This window comes from Schistocerca gregaria, chromosome 2 (genome assembly GCF_023897955.1).
Source record: "Schistocerca gregaria isolate iqSchGreg1 chromosome 2, iqSchGreg1.2, whole genome shotgun sequence".
In the NCBI taxonomy this organism is placed as follows: domain Eukaryota; kingdom Metazoa; phylum Arthropoda; class Insecta; order Orthoptera; family Acrididae; genus Schistocerca; species Schistocerca gregaria.
This window is the reverse complement of record NC_064921.1, coordinates 300,503,664-300,528,827: the sequence shown is the minus strand read 5'-3', so window position 1 is coordinate 300,528,827 and position 25,164 is coordinate 300,503,664. Positions and strand designations below refer to the sequence as shown.

Genomic DNA, 25,164 nt, shown 5'->3' with positions numbered 1-25,164 from the left:
TGCTTTTAGTGCATCTTGTTTATTTATGTGTGTTTTAATATTGTTTTGGAATTGTCTTTTTTGTGTGTCTGTTACTGCTTTCTACACTTTTCTATGTTTCACAATTTGGCATGTTGATGGAGGGTCAATTTTCTTTCAGATTAATAACAAGACAATGGATGGCTTTAAAAGTGCTCTTGAAGCGATGGCCATATTGGATGAGCCTACAGATATCATCACCATAACAACATTGAAGGCTTTATCATCTGTGAATTGTTCTCACTCATGTGGTCACATGCTGAGTATTGAAGAAGAGAGAGGGTATTTTGGTTCATCTAATTCATCATCCAGAGCATTAAAGGAATCCCCCAGTAACGCACAGAAGATGGTAAATCGCTGTTGCCAGACTGAAGGAGAAAAACTTTATGTGACAAATCCATCTCAGGGTGAAGATTTTGTATCAGACAGGAGGTATATAAATACTACTTTTGGGATAGGAGAGAAAGCTGTGTACAAGGTGACTCCTTCTCCTGTGGAGAAAGGAGGAAATTCTAGGGCTTGGGATATGGTACGGGAAACTATTGACATGGTCAGAGGCCGAAAACATGCCAAAGACAGGAATCACGACTTGCCTGAAGAGAAAAAGCATCGCCAGAATCAGTCCCCCAATACTTTTGAGCGAGAGCAAGATGATGCACTGGCAGAACTGGATTCAGTCATTGAAAGTTACCACGGAAAGCCAGTGACATTAAAACGTAGCAGGCGACGTGCGGGTAAAGAGGCTGAACGTAATGGAGGAACTTGGCCAAAAGCTCGAAATGGCCCCATTATTGAGCATACCACAGGCACTATTCTCCATCCTCGAAGGCATAAAGAAAGGTTACCTCTCGCTGCACTGTTGAATGATCCACCAAAATACTGTTGCCCACCAGCAGACACCTCCCATGAAAGGACAGCCTCTTGCACTGCTGGTTCTTCCAATTACAAAGCAAATTCTCCTGACAATGCAAATATTCACTACAGTAAATCAAGTCAGCTGCTTTCAGGTCAGAAATCATTTACTCCTGCTCCATTTAAGGAGCTACTCTGTGAGAAAAATGATAGGATTAGGGGACCATCAGATGCTAGCATTGACTTGTCTGTGAAATCTGGGAATGTGGGGAAAGAGGTGATGGAATATTATGTGAAGAAGAAAAAGTATCCACCAAGTGACAGTGAAGATTCCCACAGCCGTATACATTCCCAGTTGTATGGTGCTGTTAGGTCATATCCGTTTAACCCGTATCCAGTTGCACATCATCATCCGCATCCCCATACAGAATCAACTGCCAACAGATACCCATCTCCAACATTGCTTCCTTCATCACAGAGTGGTGAATCTATTGGAATGACAGATATGAGATCATATTGCTTTGAACCTTCATATGCTCCACCATCACAGGTAAGCACCTTTTATTCATATGGTTGATGTTTCTCACAAGTTGATGTGTGTTGAATTTTATTCCTGAGTGTATTTTAATTTTAACCTCATATAATTTAGCTGAGAAAGAAACTGAGAGGCTCTTTTACTTATGCATAAGTTACTTGTAGCTGTATTTTACACCAACAATGTGTTCACTTTTGGAAAAAGGATCCTCACTGTTACTGTTTTTATTGTTTGTGGAGTAGTTTATGTGCTCAGAACTTATATGAATTAACAAAGGTAAAAACTTTGAAAAATTGTGCATTTATTCCATTCCTTTATGTAATATGTATTTTTTAATGTGCTTTGACAGGGTTTTCATCACACTCACTCTCCATCTGTAGATCTTCCTTATAAACCACGACCAGTATTGCCAGCTCATTCACATCCAGGATATAGAGGCAATGATGACATGAACATTGGCTATTCGTGCTGTGAGGGTGGAACATTCCCACGAAAAAAAGAAAATCAGAGAATACGGTAAAAATTTCTTAATGAACTTCTCTCTTTAAATTTGAGCATTGCTGTTGAATTATTGATTGAAGTTACCTCTCTCGTCTTCAAAAGGGTAATGATTTTCAGAAGTAGAAGTGTGAGACATTCCAGTGGAGTGGGTTGTATTCTGCAGTCTATCACAGAGAGTGCAATTGTTTTCTTGCTGCCCCCACCACCACAAAAGGTCGAATTCAGAACTGGTGAAAATTGCAGTTGTGTCTAGAGAAAAATTCCATAGTAAACATTGAATTTCTGGCTGTTTTAAGTTGTTGTAAAATAAACAAAAAGAGAAGTAACCCACAAAAATTTTTTATTGGGGAGGGGGAGGAGGGAGTCATTCTTCTGTTACATTGTGAAATTATTTACAAAGTCTGAGGAAGGAAATTGCAGCTGTGTCTAGAGAAAAATTCCATAGTAAACATTGAATTTCTGGCTGTTTTAAGTTGTTGTAAAATAAACAAAAAGAGAAGTAACCCACAAAATTCTTAAACTTTTTTATTTTTTTTGGTGATTGGGGAGGAGGAGGAGGGAGTCATTGTTCTGTTACATTGTGAAATTATTTACAAAGTCTGAGGAAGGAATTAAAAGTTTTGTGAAACTGGTGATATTCATAATGAACAGGTTCTCATGCTTTCCTATTGTACTAAAGTAAAACAAAACTGTCTGAACAGACCTTGAAAGGCCCAATGATACCAACTGACCGCCCTGTCATCCTCAGCCGATATGCATCACTTGGCGTGGATATGGATGAGCATGTGGTCAGGACACTGCTCCCCCAGCCATGTCAGTTTTTGTGACCAGAGCCACTATTTCTCAGTCAAATAGCTCCTCAATTGGCTTGCAAGGGCTGAGTGCACCCTGCTTACCAACAGCACTTGGCATACTCGGACAGTCGCCTATTTGAGGTCTTCTCCTAGATATGATGTGGCAGCCTGGTTCTGATAACACACACCCGCTAAAACAGGACAGTAGGTGTCAGTATGTGATTATTAGCGATTGCCAGCTTACCTGGTGGAAGTCTTGAAAAAACTGTGGCATGGAAGAAATAGGGGCTGGATATGATTCGTTGTAGTGATGTCACAGTGTACTGGCTTATTGAAATCATTGGAGAGGTGATACTCATTTAGTTAAGCACAAGTTCTGAGCTTGAGAGGAGCTCAGTTGGTCAGTTTCTTGTAAGTGCTGGTACATCTAATAAATGTAATATACTTGTTAATGGCAGTGAAAGCTATTGACAGTTGAATATCCTTCTGGAATATTACAAGCTTGGAGGAGTTTGTGAGAAACAGTGATGTTTCACGTCTGAATTAGTACAAGGAGATGGATCAGTGGTAGCTTGTGAATATACATTTTGGATGTTCACAGATTTTTAGATTCAAATAAATTTGAGAGTGTGAAATTAATAGCATCTGCTGTATAACACTTATGCTTATCATCAATGCAACTAAAGGCACCACGAATAATAATATTAGCAAGAAAAGTAGTGATGATGATGATGATGATGGTAATAAGATGGATAACTTATCTGATGAAAGGATTGTTTTTGTGGAATTTTGTTGTTTTGTACATATGTAAGTACAGTTTAGGGCAATAACAAAATTATGTATAAGCTTTCACAACTCCCCATTTCGCATTTTTGTGTAAATGAGTTTTTACATTTTTCCATTTTTTCAAACAAATGTACAAGAGCCCTAATAGATATACGAGTTCATGAATTTACTTCTGAGCTGAAAATCAGATATTCTTGTGCTGCGCCCACACAACAACTTGTGCTAACTGTACACCTCCTTATTAAATGTGCGCTTGTAGTCAAGCTTATTTGTATTCATCATTCTCTCAATTGAAGGATCTGTTCGCAGAAGCCCTAGCTCCTCTGAGGCTAACTTTTCCTGGTAAATTACTTTTCTGTTCCCAGAATAAAATTTTCACTTTGCGCTGATTTGAAACTTCCTGGCAGATTAAAGCTGTGTGCTGGACCGAGACTCGATCTTGGAACCTTTGCCTTTCGCAGGCAAGTGCTCTACCAACTGAGCTTCACAAGCACGACTCACGACCCGTCCTCATCGCTTCACTTTTCTGTTAGCATTTAAAATAGATTAAGCATAGTTCATGTTAACATTGCACATGGAAGTCGATTCCCGCATAGTAAACAACTAACTGCAAACGCACAGTGCTGTTTGTGGAAATGATTAAACTGAAGTAGTAATGTCTACCAACATTTTCACTTGACTCAACCTCAAAAGAGGTGCCGAGATCCATAAGGGCCTAAAACGCACACCGTCGATCCCACGTTTAAGTGAATATCACAGAAACCAGTGATAAAGTTTTTTGTGAATTTTCGTGTATACAACATGGGCTTATAGCACTGGTAAACCTGACTCATCATAAGATCAATGGATTTCAGAAGCACGAATAAATCCTACAATTTCACAATCAACGGTGATGTGCTTTAGGCCCTTATTATTCTCAGTATCTCAAATGCTTTACTGTATGATAAAATTCTTAACTTAATATACTGTAACTCATTCAGAAACTAACAAAATAGATTTACTGTCAGTACAACTTTAGCATATACTGACATCTGATCCAATTTTACTAGAGTGTATAGTGAGTGTATTAGCATATCATCCAGCTGGATTTATTCTGAGTGAACGGCGATAAAAGTCTGCTGCAGTGTGTGACCACCTGGTGGCACAGATGTAAACTTCTAGTTGAGTGGCAAGGGCGAACTATGCACATCATGAACCTACACATTGTTTGTCAAATCTATATGTATTTGGCCCGTAAGGCTATTACAGTATGTCACACGAATTGCGCATTCACATAGCTTCTTAAAATGTGCACAACTGAATGTGTGCTCACGAGCCTGATGACAAGCTTCATGGAGTCTAGGAGCAGTAACACAGTAGATTTAAGTTCTGTATCTTTCAGATTGTAGCATCTATATTACATTTTAAGAACATTCATAGAAAAATAACCAATAAATCCGCAATGTGTCGAAAGTTTGGGTGTTCACATGCTCTTGTGCTCTCACACAGCTGCTGCCACTGAATCAGATCCCTGAATAAAATACTGAGATAGAATGTGATAAATTTGTTCTGAAAACAAAATTTGTGTGAGAGTTCAATACATTGACCATGGGTCCTCATCAGTTATGTGTATAGATGGTTTGTTGTGATAAAGGAAGTGGTGAAATGTAAGCAATGTGCTGGTGTAGGATGTCTGGAACAACAAAGTAGCAGGAAGGGTTTAGCGTTGAAATTGGTTGTTTTTTTGTAGATCCTGCAATAAATCTACCTTGAAAATGACTTCAAACTTTGTGCATAATTCATATGATGTGAATTTGAAGTTAGTGTCTGCAATTCATGTAATAGGAAAAGGAAAAAAGGCTGCTCAAATGTTTTGTGGTTTGATGGACCCTCCTCCTCTTCCTCCAGTAAGTACATAAAAATACTTTTAGGCACCTTGATGATTGTGCCTAAAGCATCTACGAAATGTGCATTAGAAGAAACTGTAAATATTAGTGGAACCGGGGACATTGCTGTTGCACTTGATGGGACATGGCAACGTCGAGGACATTGTTCCTTGAATGGTGTTGCAAGTGCTACTTCTCTGGATAATGGAAAAGTTGTTGATGTTGAGTGCTTATCTAAGTACTGCCACACCTGCCATGGTAACACTGAAGGATGTATTGAACATCAGTGTCCTAAGTATTATGATGGTTACAATGGAGGTATGGAGTGTGATGGAGCTCTAAAAATATTTCAGAGGTCAGTGCCCATTTATAATGTTAGAAATACAATGCACCTAGGCAATGGGGACTCTAAAGCTTTCAATCAAATTAATGAATTCAATGTTTATGATGATACCGTGGTAACAAAACTGGAACATTTGAAAAAGAGGATGGGTGCTAGATTGAGGAAGCTATGAAGAGAAATGAAGGGAAAGTTGCTATCTCATGGAAAATCTCTGTCTGGCCAAGGCAGATTGACAGAAACTGAAATAGACCTCCTTCAGAGATATTATGGACTGGCCATTAGACGAACTGCACGTCTGAATGATGTTACACCATTGAGAAAAGCTGTATGAGCCGCCTACTTTTGATAAGTTGTCCATAGATGACCACCCTGTTCATGGACTTTGCTCTAAAGGGGCAAATATTTGGTGTGGTTACCAAAAAGCAAAAGAAAGTGGTCAGATATACCATCATAAGCATTGTCTTCCCGAGCCTGTTATGAATGAAATAAAACCAATTTTTAGAGACCTAAGTGACCCTGTTTTGTGTAGTAAATGTCTTCATGGGGGCACTCACAATACAAATGAAAGTTTAACCATTGTATGTGGGAAAGATTACACAAGAATGTTTTTGTAGGACTAAATACATTAAAAGTTGGTGTACTAGATGCAGTGATATTTTTCAATGATGGAGTGATAGGAAAGTTGGAAGTAATGAGAAATGTAGGCATAAAATGTGGCTCTAACATGGAAGATCAATTGCTCACATGTGACAGACAACGAGGGCATGAAGCTGAAAGATTTGCTCTTGAAGTTACCAAAGAAGCAGGAAGTGCTAAAAGGAATGCCAAGAGGAAGCTTGAAGATGAAGAAATGCTGGAGGATGAAGACTATGGTGCAGGATTGTTCTGAGGCACAGTTTAATTGGACTCATATCTTCATTCATAATTTCCTGCAAGTTGTATTTTTGAGAATTCAGGTACAAATATTTCCTAAAGTCTATAAAGCATTGCTCTAATTTTTTTCTGTAACCTGCAATAGTCCATACTTATGTAGTAGACCTAAGCTTTATTGCAGAATCAACTAAATTATAGAAAAAATAAAATTTTTATTAGGAAAAAAATTATAAAAATTAAAATGTAAGATGTATTTTTTTATCCTTGTAATATACATAATAGGGGAATTAAATAGGTCTAGTACCTCAGACATCATGTCATGCATATCTGGTAAAAATTAGATCTTCTAATGTGTAACATTGGATTAAATGGTACCTCAATTTGAGGAAGCATTTTCGAAAAAAATTACATCCATTTTTTGTAATTTTTTAATTAGCCTAAGCTGGTTCAAATACATTCAAAATACTTCTAATTTGTGTAAAAAGTGTGCTACATTACCTGATATCAACAAAAAAATCTGTAAAACATATACATTATAAACAGTGCCCAAAAGAAATGGGTGTTGATTTTTATGTAATATTGAGCCAGAAAAGTACCCTGTATCCTTAAAGAGGATGAAAATTGATGCAAGAACAATCTTCAGTCTCGTTATCCTTATTTACTTGTAACTATTAAGATTTTGTGCATTCTGGTCTGAGCTGCTGAAGCTGACGGTCATGTGTGCATGAGATGTGCTTGCTTGTGTGAATGATGTGTGCATTTTTTTTTCTGGAGAAGTCTTTGGCTCAAAGCTAAATGTGTAACACTCTTTTCATTGTGCCTGTCTGCAAATTAATGTGTCACTTTTATGGTGAGTAGCAATCTGTCTTTTCCTTATATTGTTGATATTGCAATCTGGAGTCTCCATTTTAAGATTTTGTGTGTGTGTGTGTGTGTGTGTGTGTGTGTGTGTGTGTGTGTGTGTGTGTGTGTGTGTGTCTGCACCAGCATATAGTTGATATTTACTATAGTTGTTTTTTGTTGTATTTAGTTTTTTTCCATATCATGTGTTCAACATTTCAACACTCAAATGTTCGAAGTAACACCTTGTAAAATGTTATAATTTAGTAAGTTTGAGTATTATTGTAAAAATTACAGAATCCCATCAAACCCCAGTGTGACAAGCAAAAGCAGTGCAGGAAAAGTATCAACTGGCAGCATTGAAAGAGCTTCAGACAGAGGCAGTCCCATGCCGACATTTCTGGTAGAAGTCCTGAGTCCTGGTCATAGAGAAAACAAGAGAAATTCTTTGCCTGACTATTGTTATTCACGGAAGTAAGTTCAGTGTTTCTCTTTAATTGTGGATTTGTATAATGTAAAGATATTTTATTTGTTGCACTGTTTTCTCCATCTCTGTGTTATTCTGTGTTACACATTCTTGAAATAAAAAATGTAAGAAGTAGAGGTAACAATCCACCGAAAAACAGAGATGCTGTGTCATGAAAAGATAGATAAATAAGACAGAACTTTACTGTATTTTGGGTGAATCCTTCTTCAGAACTAAAGAATACACGAATACACAAACATTTGACACATACACTTCTATGGCTACACTGTCCCGGCTGACTATATTGTGCCACATCTGCAACTTGACTTACACAGTTGGGTTGCCTTGCCGACACAGCAATATATTCGGTCTTCAACACATTTCCAAGTATTACTGAGTGTCTATGAGGCAATAATGTACCATTTAAATGTAAGCTAAAGGAGTTCTTGCTTGAAAAATGTTTCTCTCTAGATGATTTCTTAGTGGAGATGATGGGTTGGTACCTACATTTGTAGCATTTCCCCATAAGTTTAATAAACACAATAGATACACATAAGAGAGACTTGAGTCATCAGTAATACATACCACTTCACTATTTACAATAATCTGCCAATGCTGGAATAACTTTTATATTATGCAACTGTAGAAGTCCTGTGGTTATGTGGCAAAGACCTCATCAAGCCATCTTCGGAGCGCACTTTCATCCGGAAAGGAAGTTCCTTGAACATTGTTCAATAGAGAGCAGAAAAGGTGAAACTCTGAGGACACAAGATCAGGTGAATAAGGTGTATGCAGAATGACTTCCCAAACAACTCCTGTATAGTGCTTTTTGTCAGTCTAGCAGAATGTGGATAGGGACTGTCATGGAGTGGCATCAGTTCTCACAGTCATTCTGGTCGTTATTCTCAGATTGCGTCTACAAAATGTCTCAGCTGTTGAGAGTAAATATCGACAGCAATGCTAACAACTTGGGGAAGCAATTCGTAGTGCACCAATCCAGTGCTGTTTCACTAGGTGCATAACATTATCTTTTGTGGATGGGGGCAGGTCTTTGTACAGGGAATTGCTGTTTTGTTTGGGCTCAGTCATTTCTTTCTTTTCATAGTATTAGTATAAAGACACAATTTACTGTCACCAATTACAATATAGGATAGGGATAGCTGGAGTTGTTTATGAGCAAGCAGAGATGCACATATGGCCAACTGCTGAATTTTGTGATTTTGGCTTAGAGCATGCAGTACCCATACAGTTAATTTTTGAACCTTCCCCATTACATGCAAATGTTGCGTGATGGTGGAATGATCACAGTTCATCTAATTGCCCCTTCTCAAGTACACTGATGTGGATAATTATGGATCAATATGTTTAAACGATATTCATCAAATCCCGAAGGTCTTCCTGAATGTGGAGAGTCACAGTGATCCTCCTCAAAATGAGAAAATCATTTTCTTCTCATGCTCTGTCCAGTGGTATTATCCCCATACAGGGCACAAATATTTCTCGCTGCCTTCGCTGCAGTCATGCCTCACCTAAATTCAAACAGAAGAGTATGTCAGATTTCTCCTCTTGGCACTCCATTTTCTAGTGCCTACAGATCCACTCACTATCTCAAAATGACAAAGTAACAATATATAAACTTAAATAGCAGCAGTGAACTACAAATAAAAAATGACAGTTGGTAAATAAACCCACAGCAACTGGACGACTAGCATTTGAAAGAAAAACTCTACAAAGCTATGCACCAACCTAATAGATAAAATTATGTCCAATGTATTTCCATGGAGACCTGCTTTAACATGTCTTGCTGCTTTAAATGCATTAATTTGTGTTCTGCATGTTAAGATGGTCTTTCTTACTTTACAAAAGCTGTATAAATAAATCTGAAATTGCATCTTAACCTCTGTTTATGAGTGTAATTAGAACTTACCGATTGTGTTTTTTTTTGAATTACTATTTTCTAATTTGTGTTCTTAATCTTTGTAGTCCTTAATGACATTAACATAACAATGAATTAAATGTTTTGACTTGTCCTATATCTGAGTGTTACCAAACACCTGGAATATGTATTGCAATAAATAAATAAAATAGAAAACGAATAGTCGGAACAATTTAACTTTTGTGCGTGCACTTGCGCTCCGAAAACAGCAGAGTTGTATAAAAACTTGAAGTAATAAATGGAAAAAAAGAAAGAAAGCAAGTATACCAAATACTGAGAAGTCCCTATTCTCTCTCTTACACAAGAGGGAAAACAGTGACTTCTCAGTATCTGGTTTACTTCTTTGAAGTAGCTATAATAGGTGCTTCTGTCTATTAATGTTTAACCTGGTTCATTCTTTATCACTGGAAGCTCTCCTTGATTATAGCATTCACTGAAAATGATATGGGAATGAGAGTGAGATTTTGTCTAGGACTCCTTTATGATTTCTTTCTGGATTCCTCTAATTTTCAGATGCATTCTTTTTTTATCATACTGTACTTGACTATTTATTTACTGCTCCCTTATCCCTAATAAAGCTGTCAAAGAATTTGTTGTTTGGGACTTTTTTTTCTAATTTTGTTACCATAATATGACACTGCCAGTTTGGTATTATAGAACGCGCACTCTGCACCAAAATGTCATCCACCATCTGTTTACTGCCGTAAAAAGTTCCAGTGAATCTTCAGGGAAACATTTCTTGTTTTTGCCCCTAATATGGCAACTGATAACATTTGCAGAGCTAAAGGGCCCTTCTGCTATATAGTGGCAGTGCTTTTGCCCCTTATTGAGATATTTCTCAAAGTTAGTTGCTTATAGCTGAAATGCCAGTTGCTTAGCCTACTTTCTGACTGCAGCAGAGTTTGTCAAAACACAGAGTGATTCATTGTTATTTAAATGAAATGAAAATAATGTCTGTTTCTTGCATCAACTGGTAATTTAACTGAATTCTGTAATTTTTGCAGACCTGCACCTGGAGAATTGAGAAGAGTGCACATAGATAAATCAGCTGAACCATTAGGAATTCAGATTTCCTGTTTAGAAAGTGGTGGTGTGTTTGTATCTACTGTGAGTGAGCATAGCCTGGCTTCACAAGTTGGTTTGCAGGTGAGTGTAGCTTGGGGACTGAAAACACACTGTGATTTTCCAGTGACTATACAATATGATTGAATGCTCTCATTTCACGTTCTTTCCTTGTTCTTCCTGCTATTGCACCTTTAACATAACTTGCTCACTGGTTGTAGTACCTCACACTGCAGAGTTCATTGAACTCCACTGTTATACACATTTCTGGTGGCACCGTTATTCATTATATGATAAACTTATCTCCTTAAGTTAATTCGTGTAAGGGCAGATAGGCAGTCACTGAAGAAACATGATGTGTGTGATGTCCTTAGGTTAGTTAGGTTTAGGTAGTTCTAAGTTCTAGGAGACTGATGACCACAGATGTTAAGTCCCATAGTGCTCAGAGCACTCCCCTCAGAAGTAAACATACATACATCTTTGCAGCTTCAATGTCATTGGTGACTAGCCGGCCGCGGTGGTCTCGCGGTTCTAGGCGCGCAGTCCGGAACCGTGCGACTGCTACGGTCGCAGGTTCGAATCCTGCCTCGGGCATGGATGTGTGTGATGTCCTTAGGTTAGTTAGGTTTAAGTAGTTCTAAGTTCTAGGGGACTGATGACCACAGCTGTTGAGTCCTATAGTGCTCAGAGCCATTTGAACCATCATTGGTGACTACATTGTAGCCAGCAAGGCCAGTGTAGCTGTGTGTGTGTGTGTGTGTGTGTGTGTGTGTGTGTGTGTGTGTGTGTGTGTGTGTGATGTGCCTATCAACTACTCAACACATCACCTATATAGTGAGTTTTTACCCTTACAAGTTCTACACAATAGTAAAATGATTAATTAATGGCACAAGAAGAAATTAGGGACAAAATAAAGTTTACAATTTAATTATTATAAGAATGACTTCTTAAGATGACTCCTCTTGGTCAATACTAACTTCACTAACATAATTGGCACTGTATTTTATTTACTTCATTCTGGATAAAGTCTAAAGTTACTTGTTCAAACAAAAATCAACAATTCTTTCAAACAGATGTGGAAATATACTGGATTCATTTTAAGTAAGAACATAAAATTATCTTTTCATGTCACTTTCAAGTTGAGATGATGCTGTACACTTTGAGACCCCCCCCCCAAAAAAAAAAAAAAAAAAAATTTACATTCTATTTTGTACAGTGCTTTATATGGGTTAAGCTCTATAAAGCTTTACTAACAAATACACACTGCCTGCTAATATTAACCTACATGCAGTTTCTCTAAGAGCTGGTGCTCATATATTTAACTTTTTGAAATTTGTTACAGGTTGGAGACCAGTTGCTTGAGGTGTGTGGCATAAATATGCGGAGTGCCACATACCAGTTAGCAGCTAGTGTTCTTCGGCAGTGTGGAAACTCTATTACTATGCTGGTGCAGTACAGTCCAGACAGTAAGTGTAATTGATTTTATCCATTTACAAATTTACAAGATTAGTAAAAACATTACTTTTATCAATTTTTTCATTCTTCTGTTGTAGGAAGGTTCTGGTAAAATGTAAATGCTTTTGGATTAAAGGTGACCATTCACCAAAAAGCAGAAGCCTCACATCTTCAATAGGCACACACAAAAGAAAGAAGCCATGTTACCTTTTGGATTAATTCTTTTTTGAACTAGAGTTAAATACACACAGAAGATGCACACATATGCAAGCACCTGTTCCCTACATAGTGCTGGCAGGACAAACAGTGCCAGTTCTGCATTTTGACGGGTGGAAAAGGTTGTGCAGGGGGATGTGTCAGGTGGGGTGCATAGAGGAGAGGGATTGAGAGTGAGTGGCTAGTGGCTCAGGGCTCAGAGGGAGGTAACCATTTGCTGGCTAGGAATGTAGGAAGGAGGGTGGAAGGTACGTGGGCTAGGCACGTGAACTGCAGTTGCCGGATCCGTTGCGGAGTGGAACACTTTTAAGGGAACATGGGAACACAAATAGGTATGGGGTCAAAGAACAGGAGAGGGGAAACTCCAGTCCTGTTACAGGTTTACCTCACCCAACAAAGCTGGGCCACCTGTGAAAGCAGCCAAGTCATATAGCAACTCGGCTGCAAACACCACAAAGCTTCTTGTGTCAGAATGACTGCCAATCAGCTTTCCACCAGGATAACTGGCCACTGCCGAACGGTAATCCATACTCACTAAAACCCAAAAACCCAACACTCCTGGACACGCCATTGTAGCTCGCTGTTGTGCTCCCACTGAAAGAATTTCTGCTCTTGTTGACAAACTCCTCCAACCAATTGCCTGAAATCTTCCCTCCCATAACAAAGATTCTAACTACTTCCTTCACTGACTCTCCACCATCCCCAGCCCTTTACCTCCTGAATCCCTACTCATCACTGTTGATGCCACCTCCCCATACACCAACATCCCCCATGGCCATAGCCTTGCCATTATTGAACACTACCTCTCCCAACGTCCTTCAGACTCCAAATCCACTACCCATTTCCTTACACACCTTACTAACTGTATCCTGACTCGCAACTTCGTCTCCTTTGATGGGAAGGTATACAAACAAATTTGTGGCATAGCCATGGGCACCTGGATGATACTCTTGTATGCTAACCTGTAACGGGCCATCTAGAGGAAAGCTACTTTGCATCCCAAAACTCCCAACCCCTAGTCTGGTTCAGGTGATAACTTCATGACCGGGACTCGTGGCCAAGCCACCTCATCCTCATTCCTTCAGAACACCTCCTCTCCAATCTGGGGTACTCCTCAACCCAATGTGTCACATTCCTGGAGCCTGCCCTCTGCATTTCAACAGCTGTCATCACTTACACACAAGAAAAACTCTCTCATATGACCAGGCAACATGGGGGTGACATAGCTGCAGTGATGAGAACTCCCTTGCTCGGTATGCTGGAGGTCTCATTCATAGACAGACACTACCTACCAAACCTAGTCCACGAACAGTTTTCATGATTTTCCTTTGTCATATCCTCATGCACACCCAGTTGTCCCACCACCCCCAAGAATCAGCTACGTAGGAGCAACATCCTTGTCACCCTAATAGTACCTTGGACTGGAACAGATGAACCGTATCCTTCATCAAGACTTTGATTCTTTCTTGTCATCCCCTGAAATGAGGGAAGCTCTACCCAAGATCCTTCCTAGTCCTTCTAAAGAAGGGTCCCATTGCTCACCCAACCTACACAACATCCTAGTCCATCCCTGTACCACCCTCAAACCCAATCCCTTGCCATATGCTGCGCCACCATTAAAAGCATATACTAACTCTGCTGCAAACACTGCACAGAGTTTTATATTGATGTGATTACCAGCCAGTTGTCCACCAGGATGTATGGCCACCCCCAAACTGTTCCCAATAACAAAACTGACCACCTGGTGGCACAACATGCAGCTGAGTGCAACAAACTCAATTTTAATGGCTGCTTAACAACCCGGGCCATCTGGATCCTTCCGTGGACCATCAGCTTCTCTGAACTATGCAGATGAGTGATATCTTTGCGACGTGTCCTTCTCTTTCATAATTAACCTGGTCTCAATCTCCAGTAACCCACTGTCCCCCACACCCTCCACCCAACAGTTTTCCCTTCCTCTATCCAGCCACTGCATCCCTATTCTTGTCCTCATGTCTCCTTCTGCATGTGCTGTGCCCCTCTGCCTCTGACAACTTTGCATCACAAATTCCCCCCCCCCCCCCCCCCCCCCCCTCAATGTACCTGCTGCCTCTCCTTCCCACTGACTTCCTCACTCTGAACTGTTAGCCACCGCCTGCAATCCCTCTCTCTGCCTCCCTCTTCCTGTGCTTGACCCCACCTGACACAACCCTCACAACAACCTGTTCGCCTACTGAAGTGCAGAATTGGCACTGTTAGTCCTACTAGCACCATGGTGTGTGTGTGTGTGTGTGTGTGTGTGTGTGTGTGTGTGTGTGTGTGTGTGTGTGTGTGTGTGTGTGTGTTTGTTTTGCTCTAGTGTAAAAAAAAAAAAAAAATATTACTCTGAAAGCTAGCATGTTTCCTTCCTTTTACGTGTGCCTACTGAGGACTCAGTGCTTTTGAATGGTGTCCTTTAACCCAACAGTATTTTTGTCCTCCTGTGATTTTCTGAAGTAGATTAGTATGGTTTTGTTTTACTCTGTGTTCATTAACCTGGATCCAGTTATAATTTCTGCAAGATACAGAGAGTCAGAGTCAAAAAATAACTTTAATCATTTTCTTTTTCCTCACGCTATATTAAATTTTCTTTATAGATACAAGGATTGGAACTTAAATAGTGGCAACTATTTATTCACAACCACTTCAGAGCTGTTCCAGAGATTTTACAGGCAATAGACCACTCCATTTGCACCATCAACAGAACAGGCTCTGCTGTTGGTATACTAGGCCTTTCGCATTGCTGGCAATGAGTTCTACACAGTGCTGATGACTATTTTGAAGAACAGTACAGGTGCAAATATGTAACTCTTTTGTATCGGTTGTGAATAATTTGTTGCCACTATTGAAGTTACAACCCTCATATAAACTTTTCTGTTGTGTTGAAAAAGTAACACCATCTATTTTAGGATCATTTGATGTCATATTCAGGTGCCTGCAAAAAATGCATGGTGTAACAGACTTCCACAAAAAGTATTTCATTGAATTATTTGTAACCTTAAGCTAAATGTGACTTAAAATAAATGTTCATTAACTTCTGTTCTGCAATCTTCTATCAAGGCAACTAATCCATGGAAAGTGAGCTCAAGGTGTGCCAGTTTGGAGAAAAAACTCACTTTCCTTGTTGTAGCAGAATTGATACACGATTGCTTTGTATGAAGCCATGTATGTTTATTTTAAGGTTTTGAATACGCTCCGGAAATATATTTTGTAGCAGTCAGTTACGCCATGCACGTCTAGCAGGCGCTTCAAGATGGTATCATATTACCTTAAAATCAGTACTGTTCTGTTCAATTTGCAGTATTGAGACATACTACTGTAAGGAAAACTGTTTGTATTGTGAAGTCATCAGCAGCTGGAAACAACCTGTTGTGTTTTCTTTCTGTAAAGGAAGATACAAAATGTTTATTCATGTTGTCCATACATTCATGTGCAGGTAATTTGAACACACAAACATTGTAGTAAGTAGCACTCCATTTTATGTTGACTATGGCAGTGATTTGCTGTGCTGCCAACTCCACGTGACACTAAAAGTATTGAGCATACATTCAGTTCCACAGCCCTTCAACCACGGTCCACAACTTGTGGAGATTAATTGGAGCTGGTCGTGAGATATGCAGTACTCACTTGTTGACATCCCAGATGTGCTCACTAGGTCGGAGGTCTCATAATCTGAGGAGTAACACAAGCAATGCCATGTTGGTGGACGGTCCCTCAAACAATTGTGGAACAATTCAGGAGTGATGGAAGCACTGCACTATCTTGATGAAGGTGCAGGTCACCTGCTGGGTGCCTTAGGTGACTAAATGGTTACACATGATGATCAGGAGACTTGTATATCATTTGCCAGTTACAGACAATGTCAGGCATGTCAAAGGCTTGTTTCATCCAATGTAAACATTCGATACACAAGAAAATCTCCACCACTTACGTGGTCAGTGCTTTGTTGGCAAGTGGCATGCATTGCTCACATGATTGACCGTGTAGAGGGGTATTTGTAAAGTTGTATCACATCAAAAAAATGTGATTTCATAAATAATTTTTTGTTTGTTTGTAGGCACATGTCTGGTTTCATGGTACAATTGAAATCACTGTGCACAGTACCATAGCAAGCTGCTAGAGGAGCTAAAACAAAATGGTGAGGCCATTAATAAAGAGGAGTATCATACTGAAGTTCATTTTCTGCATGTGAAGGGGGACAATGTGGTGACAATCCATACTGAGTCGGTGGAAGTGCACGACAACATGGCATCATCATCAACAGCATGACAGTGTTTAGGATGGTTTAGATGCTTCTGATGTAACACTAGTCTGAATTATGATGAACAAAATGGCAGATCAGAAATCTCTGCGGCAGGCTGTCGAGAAGCATTGTGAGAAGCTGTCCAAATGGGGCGCTCCGCAATGATGCCGCACCTCAGTCTGCACAACATACAATCATACATGCTGCCTCTTTGAAAGTTGAGATACATTTGAACACAAAAAGTGATGCACGTGATGTATGGGAGAAATGGCAGATTCTATAAAAAAGAAATATTTTATTCAAATTGATTAAAACCACAGAGAGATAATGGACTTGTCAGAACTTACTTTCAGGCAGTGCTCCCAGTACTGCTTATATGCTTATATGATACCCCATGATGAAGACAGTAACTCCACTTCAGGGAACTACTGGTTCTTTCTTCACAGCAGACAGAAAAAAAAAGTTTGATTAGGTTGGAAAAGTGGGGGAGGTGATGTCAGGTCCCTCAAAGGTCGAGAGAGGAATTCCATCTTGTTTGAGCAGGAAAAGACCGAAGCAGCAAAAATTAAAACACACTATTGAAATTAGTTGTCAGATTATAGCATCAAATATTTAAAATAAGTATATATAAAATGGCAAAGAACTGGGAGAGTTGTTTTATGAAGCAGATGTACTACGCTAGGTACGCTTTGCACTAAAGAAGAAATGAATCTTAACAAAGTGACATGTTTTTGTCTTCATGTCTTCTACAGTTTTCTTAAATGTTTTCTCATCATTTAAATTATAGCAGACACCAGGGACATCTACATCTCCCCCTTGTCATGTAATTCATCTGTATTATTTTTCTTTTCTTTTTTACCTTTAATTTTTATATTTTTCAGTGCAATCACACAAGCAGATACAAATGTGACTGATTTTATGTCCAAAACATCATTTTTTCCAAAATATTGTTTTTGTAGTTGTTACAATAATAGATAGAGGTCTGAATATGTTGCTTATATAATACTATTGGAAGCAATTAAGCTGTTAGTTTATATTTGGTATAGGAATTAACCTTGGCTGAGTAAAGATAACATATGCATTACATTAGAACGTGCAAGTGTGTTTTTCAAACAAATAGGTTTCATTGTAGGCATAACCATAAAGTGACACTTTTTCTTCCGTGCCCTAAATAAACTCCCATTGTGATATAGCATATTGGCGTACTGGGTGTTCAGTGTTTCGTGCTCTGCCTGAGAAGTAAGGAGTATTTGATGGAAATGTTGCTGCGCACTGCTCAGCTGTGCATCAAGGAGCTATATCTGATGTAAGAGGCACTCCTCTCAAGTGCCAGAAGGTCTTATTCACTTTTCATCATAGAACCATTCTCCAAAGAGAAAAAACATTAATAAAACAGTTTAGTGGTTCTAGCTCGTAATTTTACTGTGATAACATGATAAGTTTTGTGCTTCAAATTTTATCAATAGTTTTTTTAATGATTTATTTAGGATGGGCACTTTGCTGCTGAAAAAGAGATGATTGTTGAAGCAAAATTAGATAAGACCATACATTGTGTGAAGGTGATGACATCTGTGTAATGTCTGAAATCATAAACCATTAAAGAGAGCTTCTCTAAAAGTGCATAGACATTGTTTGCCTTTCTGTTGCATGAAGTTATTCATGCAGGACAAATTTCTAATTATGTTGCATGCAACGTGTAGCCATTTAATGATTACTGCATGTATGTGTGTGTGTGTGTGTGTGTGTGTGTGTGTGTGTGTGTGTGTGTGTGTGTGTAGATGGGGTGTGGGTGTGGAAAGGGGGGGGGGGGGGGGGGTTCACTCTGAAGAGGGATGCAAGTTTGTTTGTAACTTTAATTCCTGCACTCTTGGTTTTATTTATCTCATGTCCAACAAGGATTTCGCAAAATTACATGAAGTGCAGTCTCTTACTAATTTCAAGCTCTGTTCCACATTGAAACAGTTGTATCTGTATTGCATTTTCTGTGTCCATAGGGGCCAGAGGCAGCACTGTTGCACGTGAGAGCAACATGAGCAATTAGTATTATTATTGTGTACTATGAGTAGTTAGTATTATCACTGTATACTTGTGGTTTGTTTGGCTTGGGAGCTTTTTATTTTTGTTTTGTAAATGCTGGAGTATCATTATCAATCATCTCCATTTCAAAGGCACATGCTGTGCTAAGTTTTTTCTCCACATTCTTTTGGAATCATTACAAAGATCGTCCAATACCCTTGTTTGTTTTATTTACCTAAAATGGTAAACTTTCTCTAGTGAAGAAGTGGAAGAACACGTAAAATAAGGGAAGGGGAACCGCTCACCTGTAGTGGACTGACGCATGGAGCACAGGAACATATAACAGGAAACAGAATTCACGCTAGGTTTTGAACTCCTGCTCTTTATTCAAGTAAAACTGCACATGCATACACACACACACACACACACACACACACACACACACACACACACACACACACACACCTCCTGTGACTATGGCAAGACTAGAACTCGAAGAAGTACTTTGTGTTTACTTACTGACGTGAATTACTTTTGTAAAACTTGGTTCTAGAACTGGAAGACAGATTTCAATGACAGTTCAAGACAGAAGTAATAGATGCTAAAATCCCATTGTCGGTTCCTAAATTTTCTTGTTTTATGTTCCTTGATTTGGGTTTGTTGCTTACTTTCTTAATTCCTGATTAGCTTATTAGGCTACAACACTTCTCATTCCTTTAGTGGTCGAGAGAACCATTGATCTTAAACCTAGGGTTTGTCTTACCTTTTTTTTTTGTGTGTGTGTGTGTGTGTGTGTGTGTGTGTGTGTGTGTGTGTGTGTGTGTGAGAGAGAGAGAGAGAGAGAGAGAGAGAGAGAGAGAGAAAATGTTGTTTACTTCATATAGGGTGTTTCAAAAAGAATGACCTGATCTTGGGTGGTAATAATGATGAAGAATGGAACATGTCAGCAAGGAAACGTTTGTTGTTTCAATGGGCATAGCCATGGGGTTCAGAAAATTGTCGTTACATGTCACTCAGTGCATCTTCTCAGCTTGCAGTCAGTCAGAAGTAAGATGGCATACATTCAACAGAACACATTTAGTGTGCTGCAGTTTGCAAAGAGTGAGTCAGTGATTTGGGTCCAGCGTCATTTTCGTTGGCATTATGGCATTGATCCCCCTGCTTTCGAAAACATTCATTGTCAGTATCGCCAGTTTTAAGAGACATGATGCTTGTGCCAAAGTCCATGTCAACCTCGCACTTCTGATGACAATGTGGAAAGAATTCGGTAGATGTTTGAGTGGAATCTATGAAATTCTACACCCTGTGCAAGCACAAAACTGGCAATGCCTTACACCTCTCTCTGGTGATTGTCAAGTCATTTGGTCTATAAACAATACCGACTGCAATTAGTGCCAGGTCTGCAGGTTGGTGACAAAAGGAAGCAGAGAAGGTAATACATTTTCAACATGGTCAATTTTCAGTGAAGCAGCAACGTTTCATGTTGAAGTTAAAGTAAACCGACATAAAATGTGCCTAAAGTGAACATTTTTTTGTGCTATTTTTCGCAAGAAGGTGTACGGGCCCTCCTTTTTCAAGGAAAACACAGTGAGTGGAATGGGCTCTCTTCATATGCTGCAGAATTGACATTTTCCACAACTTCATGAGCACTCTGATGACTTCATTTCTAACAAATTGGAGCTCCACCACACTCGCACAACAACATACATCATTTTCTTAGTGACACTCCGCCTCACTACTGGATAGGGTGCATGGGATTGTGACAAGCTGCCCTGCATTCTTGACCTCCAAGATAGCCAGACAAGATCTCGTGCAATGCTTTCTTGTGGGGATATGTGAAGGAAAGTGTGTTCATGTTCCATTTATCTCGTGACATAGAAGAAGTGAAGAACAGAATATCAGTCACCATAACATAAAGTTTGATGAATTTAGCTGTTGTCTAGATGTTGTTTGTGCTGCTGCTGGTGGACACACTGAACACTTGTAATACCGAAGCTAAAGCTTTAAGACTTTGTGAGTATCTTGCAATCTGTCGCATTTTTGTAGTATGTTTTTATCAATAAATATGTAGTTTTGAAATATGATCCTTTTTTTAAACACCCTGTATTATAATCTGTTCAACAGTGTTGTCATTGAAGCATTACATTATATACCAGTTATAGTAACCCTTGGCTGAGTGGTGTGCCAACTATGTGATAGACCTGCATGTGTTGAAGTAACAACTGTTTATTTATTGACCATGAACTAACTCAGTACAGCTTAGAGGATGAAGGTCCTCACATGAGGACAGTAAAATGTCCTTATGTAGTGATGTGTAATGAAGGTCAGTGATGAAGCCCACTATCATCAGTAGTGGTGGTGTACTAAAGAAGTGGGCCATCTGGAGTGGCTGTCAGATGGGAGTGACTTTGACATTGGCAAAGGACACAAATCCAATGTAGTGGGACCTTGCCAAGGATCTGACATAGGTTTAGTTGCTGTGATTCTAGGGAAGCCGCGGGTTGGCAGCAGTGGCATATGTTGTGATCCAAAGTGTAGTCTCAAGGACGATTGGTACTTGGTCTGGAGCCTGAAGCTGAACTGATGTTGAGATGTTGAATGGTGACCTAAGTACTCATCAGTAGTGGAACACTGGTGCAGTGTCATGTGGACATAGGAGCACGTGGATATGAATAGGCACCTGTGACTGCAGCCCTGTTTACCATGATTTGCATGCCATGTATTGGTGTGGCTTGTGCACCAGGACACTGTGGTGGCTGCAGGAGGCTTGGTTGTAAACAGCACAGCGACTCTTCTGTTGACAACCAACCTCCTGAGGTAAGGGAGGTGTCATAGCTGGCTCTCAAAGCGTATCCATGAGTGAGGTAGCCCAATGTGCAGTGCTCCAGTGCTGCAAATACTACATCCCTCTCCCCTCGAGGGAGGTGGTGTAACTATCTCAGAGAAATGCAGCTTCCAGGGAAAGAGCCACCAGACAGCCACCAGAACTAGCAACAGAACCAGTCACTGTACATAAAATTTGATCCTGACACAAGAAGCATGCCATGGCCATGTAGGGAAGTGGTAACAGGCTATCATAAGTCAGTGGCAGGGAAGGCTTGGGTGGAGGTTGGGATGGAAGTGAAGTGTCCACAGAGGCACAACACAAGCCTGGAATAACACAAAATGGGATTGGAGATGCCAGCGGGGTGCCTGTGTGAAAGCAAAGATGGCCATGTTGGAGGCAGGTACGGAGGCTGCTACTCCCGGGAATAGCAATGGGAAGGCCCACCGTGACAGAGCCAGCAATGACAGCAGGAAAGGCTGCTTGGTTGGCTGCAAAGGTGACCACAATAACAGTGACGATGAAAGACGGGGACAGATTTGTGAGGGCAGAGTATGATAGTGGTGGTGATGACTGGATGGCTGGTGAGTGTACGGGCACCAGTGTAACAAGGTTGGCGAGTACAGGGGCACCTGCTGTGACAGGGCAGGCAAGGATAAGAGGGCTGACTGCGACAGTAGTGCAACAAAAAGATAGCCGTTTCGTGGTGTTACCTGAGAGGGCTGTGCTGGTACCAGAGCGGCATCTGACATTGAGCTCTGTGAACAAGAACAGAGTGGCACTGTATGACAACATTGTAACTAACTTAACGGTAGGTGGCCCAGCTTGCCATACACAAAAACTAGATACCTGTGTGAATGTTGTGGAAAAGAGCTGGAGAACTTTAAGTGTATTGAATGGTGGACTGCAGGAGGTCCTGAGTTACCCAAACCCTGCAGTGAAGGGCTGGAAGCAACATGAGCTCTGTAGAGGGAAAAATACACTACAAATGAATTAGAACTTGAATATACCCAGAGACACGAGAAATACACAGATTGACAAAAAAGGGAAGAGAATGCACATAGGGTCAAGTTATGAATGGACCACCAGACTACACAGAAGAGAGAACATTGCCAAGAAGTTGCATGCATCTGGTGTGAAATATGAACACGAATTGCTACGGAGTGCCTATCAGAAGTGAGACAAGCAAACAAATGAACATAGACACAGAATCCAAGAATAGAATAGTCCATGTCCAGTACATGAGAGCCATCAATGGGAAGAAGGCTGGCCATGACTGCATTGTATGGGTAAGGTGTGACATGGCTTGGTGTTGGCCTTGGTGTAGCAAAGGGAAGGCAGCTGGGTGATGGACAAGACCAAGAGCTGGTGCTGCAGCCAGGGAACCATGAACAGGGGCTGGGGTGGGTGATTCTTGCGCGAGCACTGCACTAAAAAGTATTACACATATCATGTAACCATTATCATCATCATCAGCTGAAGTATTGGCAAACACAGGAAGAGCACTATATCATGAAACCAATTACTTTAATCACCAATATTAGCGCTTGGCTGAATGATGTGCTGAGTGAGAGATTGAGATGCACACTTTGAAGTAACAACAGTGTGTTTATTGACCATGAACTAACTCTCTAGTACAGCTTAAAGGATGAAGGTTCACACGAGTACAACCGAAATGTCCTGTAATAATGATTAGCAAAGGCCACTATGATGAAGCCCAGTCTCGTTGTTAGTGGCAATGAGTTGGTGTTTCTTCTGGATTGGTTGTCGGACAGCAGCAGCTGTGATCCTGTCAAAGGCCATAGGTATAGTGTAGCAGGACTTTCCAGAACAGCTGATGTATGGTGAGCGGCTATGATTCTAGCAAAGGTGTGGGATGGCATGGCTGATACGTAGGAGAAGTGGCAGGTGTTGTGGTCCGAAGCATAGGCTTGAGGGCAGCAGGTATGTATAATGCTCTTCCCTATATGATTTCTACTGGATGGTAATCCCTATGACTATGAAATCTGCATACTTGAGAACGTTATAGAATTTATCATGAAGTTACCAAAATTTAAAAGTTTATCTAGCTTTGGCAATAATAATGAGCAGTAAAATAAAGAAGAGGGAAAGTTCAAAGGAAGCAGATTACTTGTTTCAATTGGAGAACTCTCCCATACATGATAAAAATAATTACTTTTGTGTGTTTACAGAGTACCACGAGCTAGAGGGATCGGTAAGTTCTAGTAGTGATGAGAGTCCATCCCATTCTGGCTCGCCTACACCATGCAATTCTCCTGACACAACCCGTAAGCCTACACCATTGCAGTTGGGGGAATTGCCACCATCTGCAATCTGTAATCTCCGTAGTGGTACGACACCATCAGGTCATGGGACCCTAACCAGAAGCAAAATTGCCCAAGCTGTTTCATCTCTCACACGTCAGAATGCTACCACCAGGTAATCATAACATTTCCTCATGTTTTATGTTTCTTGGGTATAGTCACACCGCATAAGCTTATCTCAAGCAGCAGTACAGTTTAGTGGCATGTCTCCATCTCTGGTTTTCTATCTGACATCTGTGATTTATGTCAGTTATCGGCTACCAGCTATTTGCTGTTTTACTTTGACATGATTGTGACACATAAATAAGAATGGAAAACAATTATTTTATTTATTGCCAATTTCAGTGTTATTTTGTGCCAGCTTATTTTTTTCAAGCATTATATGTTCTTCATTTTTGTCTTATTTCATTTTTTCAGTGTTATATTGAAAATGAAAACAAACCTATCAGTTAAATTATATTTATTGACATTACATTTACAATGAAACCTTGCTTTTACACTTTTCAAGAGACTTCAAAAAATGGTGTAAAATGTGGGAAATAACTTTTTAAGCAATAAAAGTTATGTATAGGGTCCCCCCTTTAATTTTCATAGTTTATTTATGATATATGTGCGTAGTAGGCATTATCCAGTAAAGGTTATCTGCATTTACTATTATGTTTATCCAATAAAGTAATTGGAACTGGAAAACTGTCTTGGAAGTAGTAATGTTTGACTTGATTTTGTTTATCATAATTCATGTTTTTGGAAAGCATGCAGTTGTGTCATTCATGATCTAAATCATAAAACAGCAAATAAATTCCCTATTTTTTCATGTTTAGAGCAAAGGTGTCCAACAATTTAGTCCTACTATCAAGCACAAATATTTATATACGTATTTGTGTGATGTTTGCACATGTGATGATCTGTCTCTCTTGCAATCTAGTTGTCATTTGAGATGATAACACACACACACACACACACACACACACACACACACACACACACACACCACACACATATGTAAACGCCACTCGTTCACATAGACCACAGTATCTGGCAGCTGAAGCCAGACTGTGAGCAGCAGCACATGATGAGAGATGCAGCCGGGTGGTGGGGGTAAGGATGAGGTTGAGACAGCGATGGGGAGGAATACTAGGGTATGGCTGAGGAATGATGAAGTGCTGATTGTGGCAGTGTACAGGGATGAGGTGGGGA

General features: G+C 39.9%; 1 protein-coding gene across 6 annotated transcripts in view; it reads left to right on the top strand.

Annotated features, from left to right (window-relative positions):
• LOC126336915 (disks large homolog 5-like) overlaps positions 1-25,164 on the top strand; it is a 185,498-nt gene that overhangs the window by 81,511 nt on the left and 78,823 nt on the right. For all 6 annotated transcript variants that reach the window (XM_050001046.1, XM_050001047.1, XM_050001050.1 and 3 more), the window contains exons 15-20: positions 140-1,420; positions 1,755-1,921; positions 7,705-7,881; positions 10,814-10,955; positions 12,214-12,337; positions 23,836-24,082. In XM_050001046.1, coding sequence (XP_049857003.1) covers positions 140-1,420; positions 1,755-1,921; positions 7,705-7,881; positions 10,814-10,955; positions 12,214-12,337; positions 23,836-24,082 — 2,138 coding nt within the window. The remainder of the gene's footprint in view (positions 1-139; positions 1,421-1,754; positions 1,922-7,704; positions 7,882-10,813; positions 10,956-12,213; positions 12,338-23,835; positions 24,083-25,164) is intronic.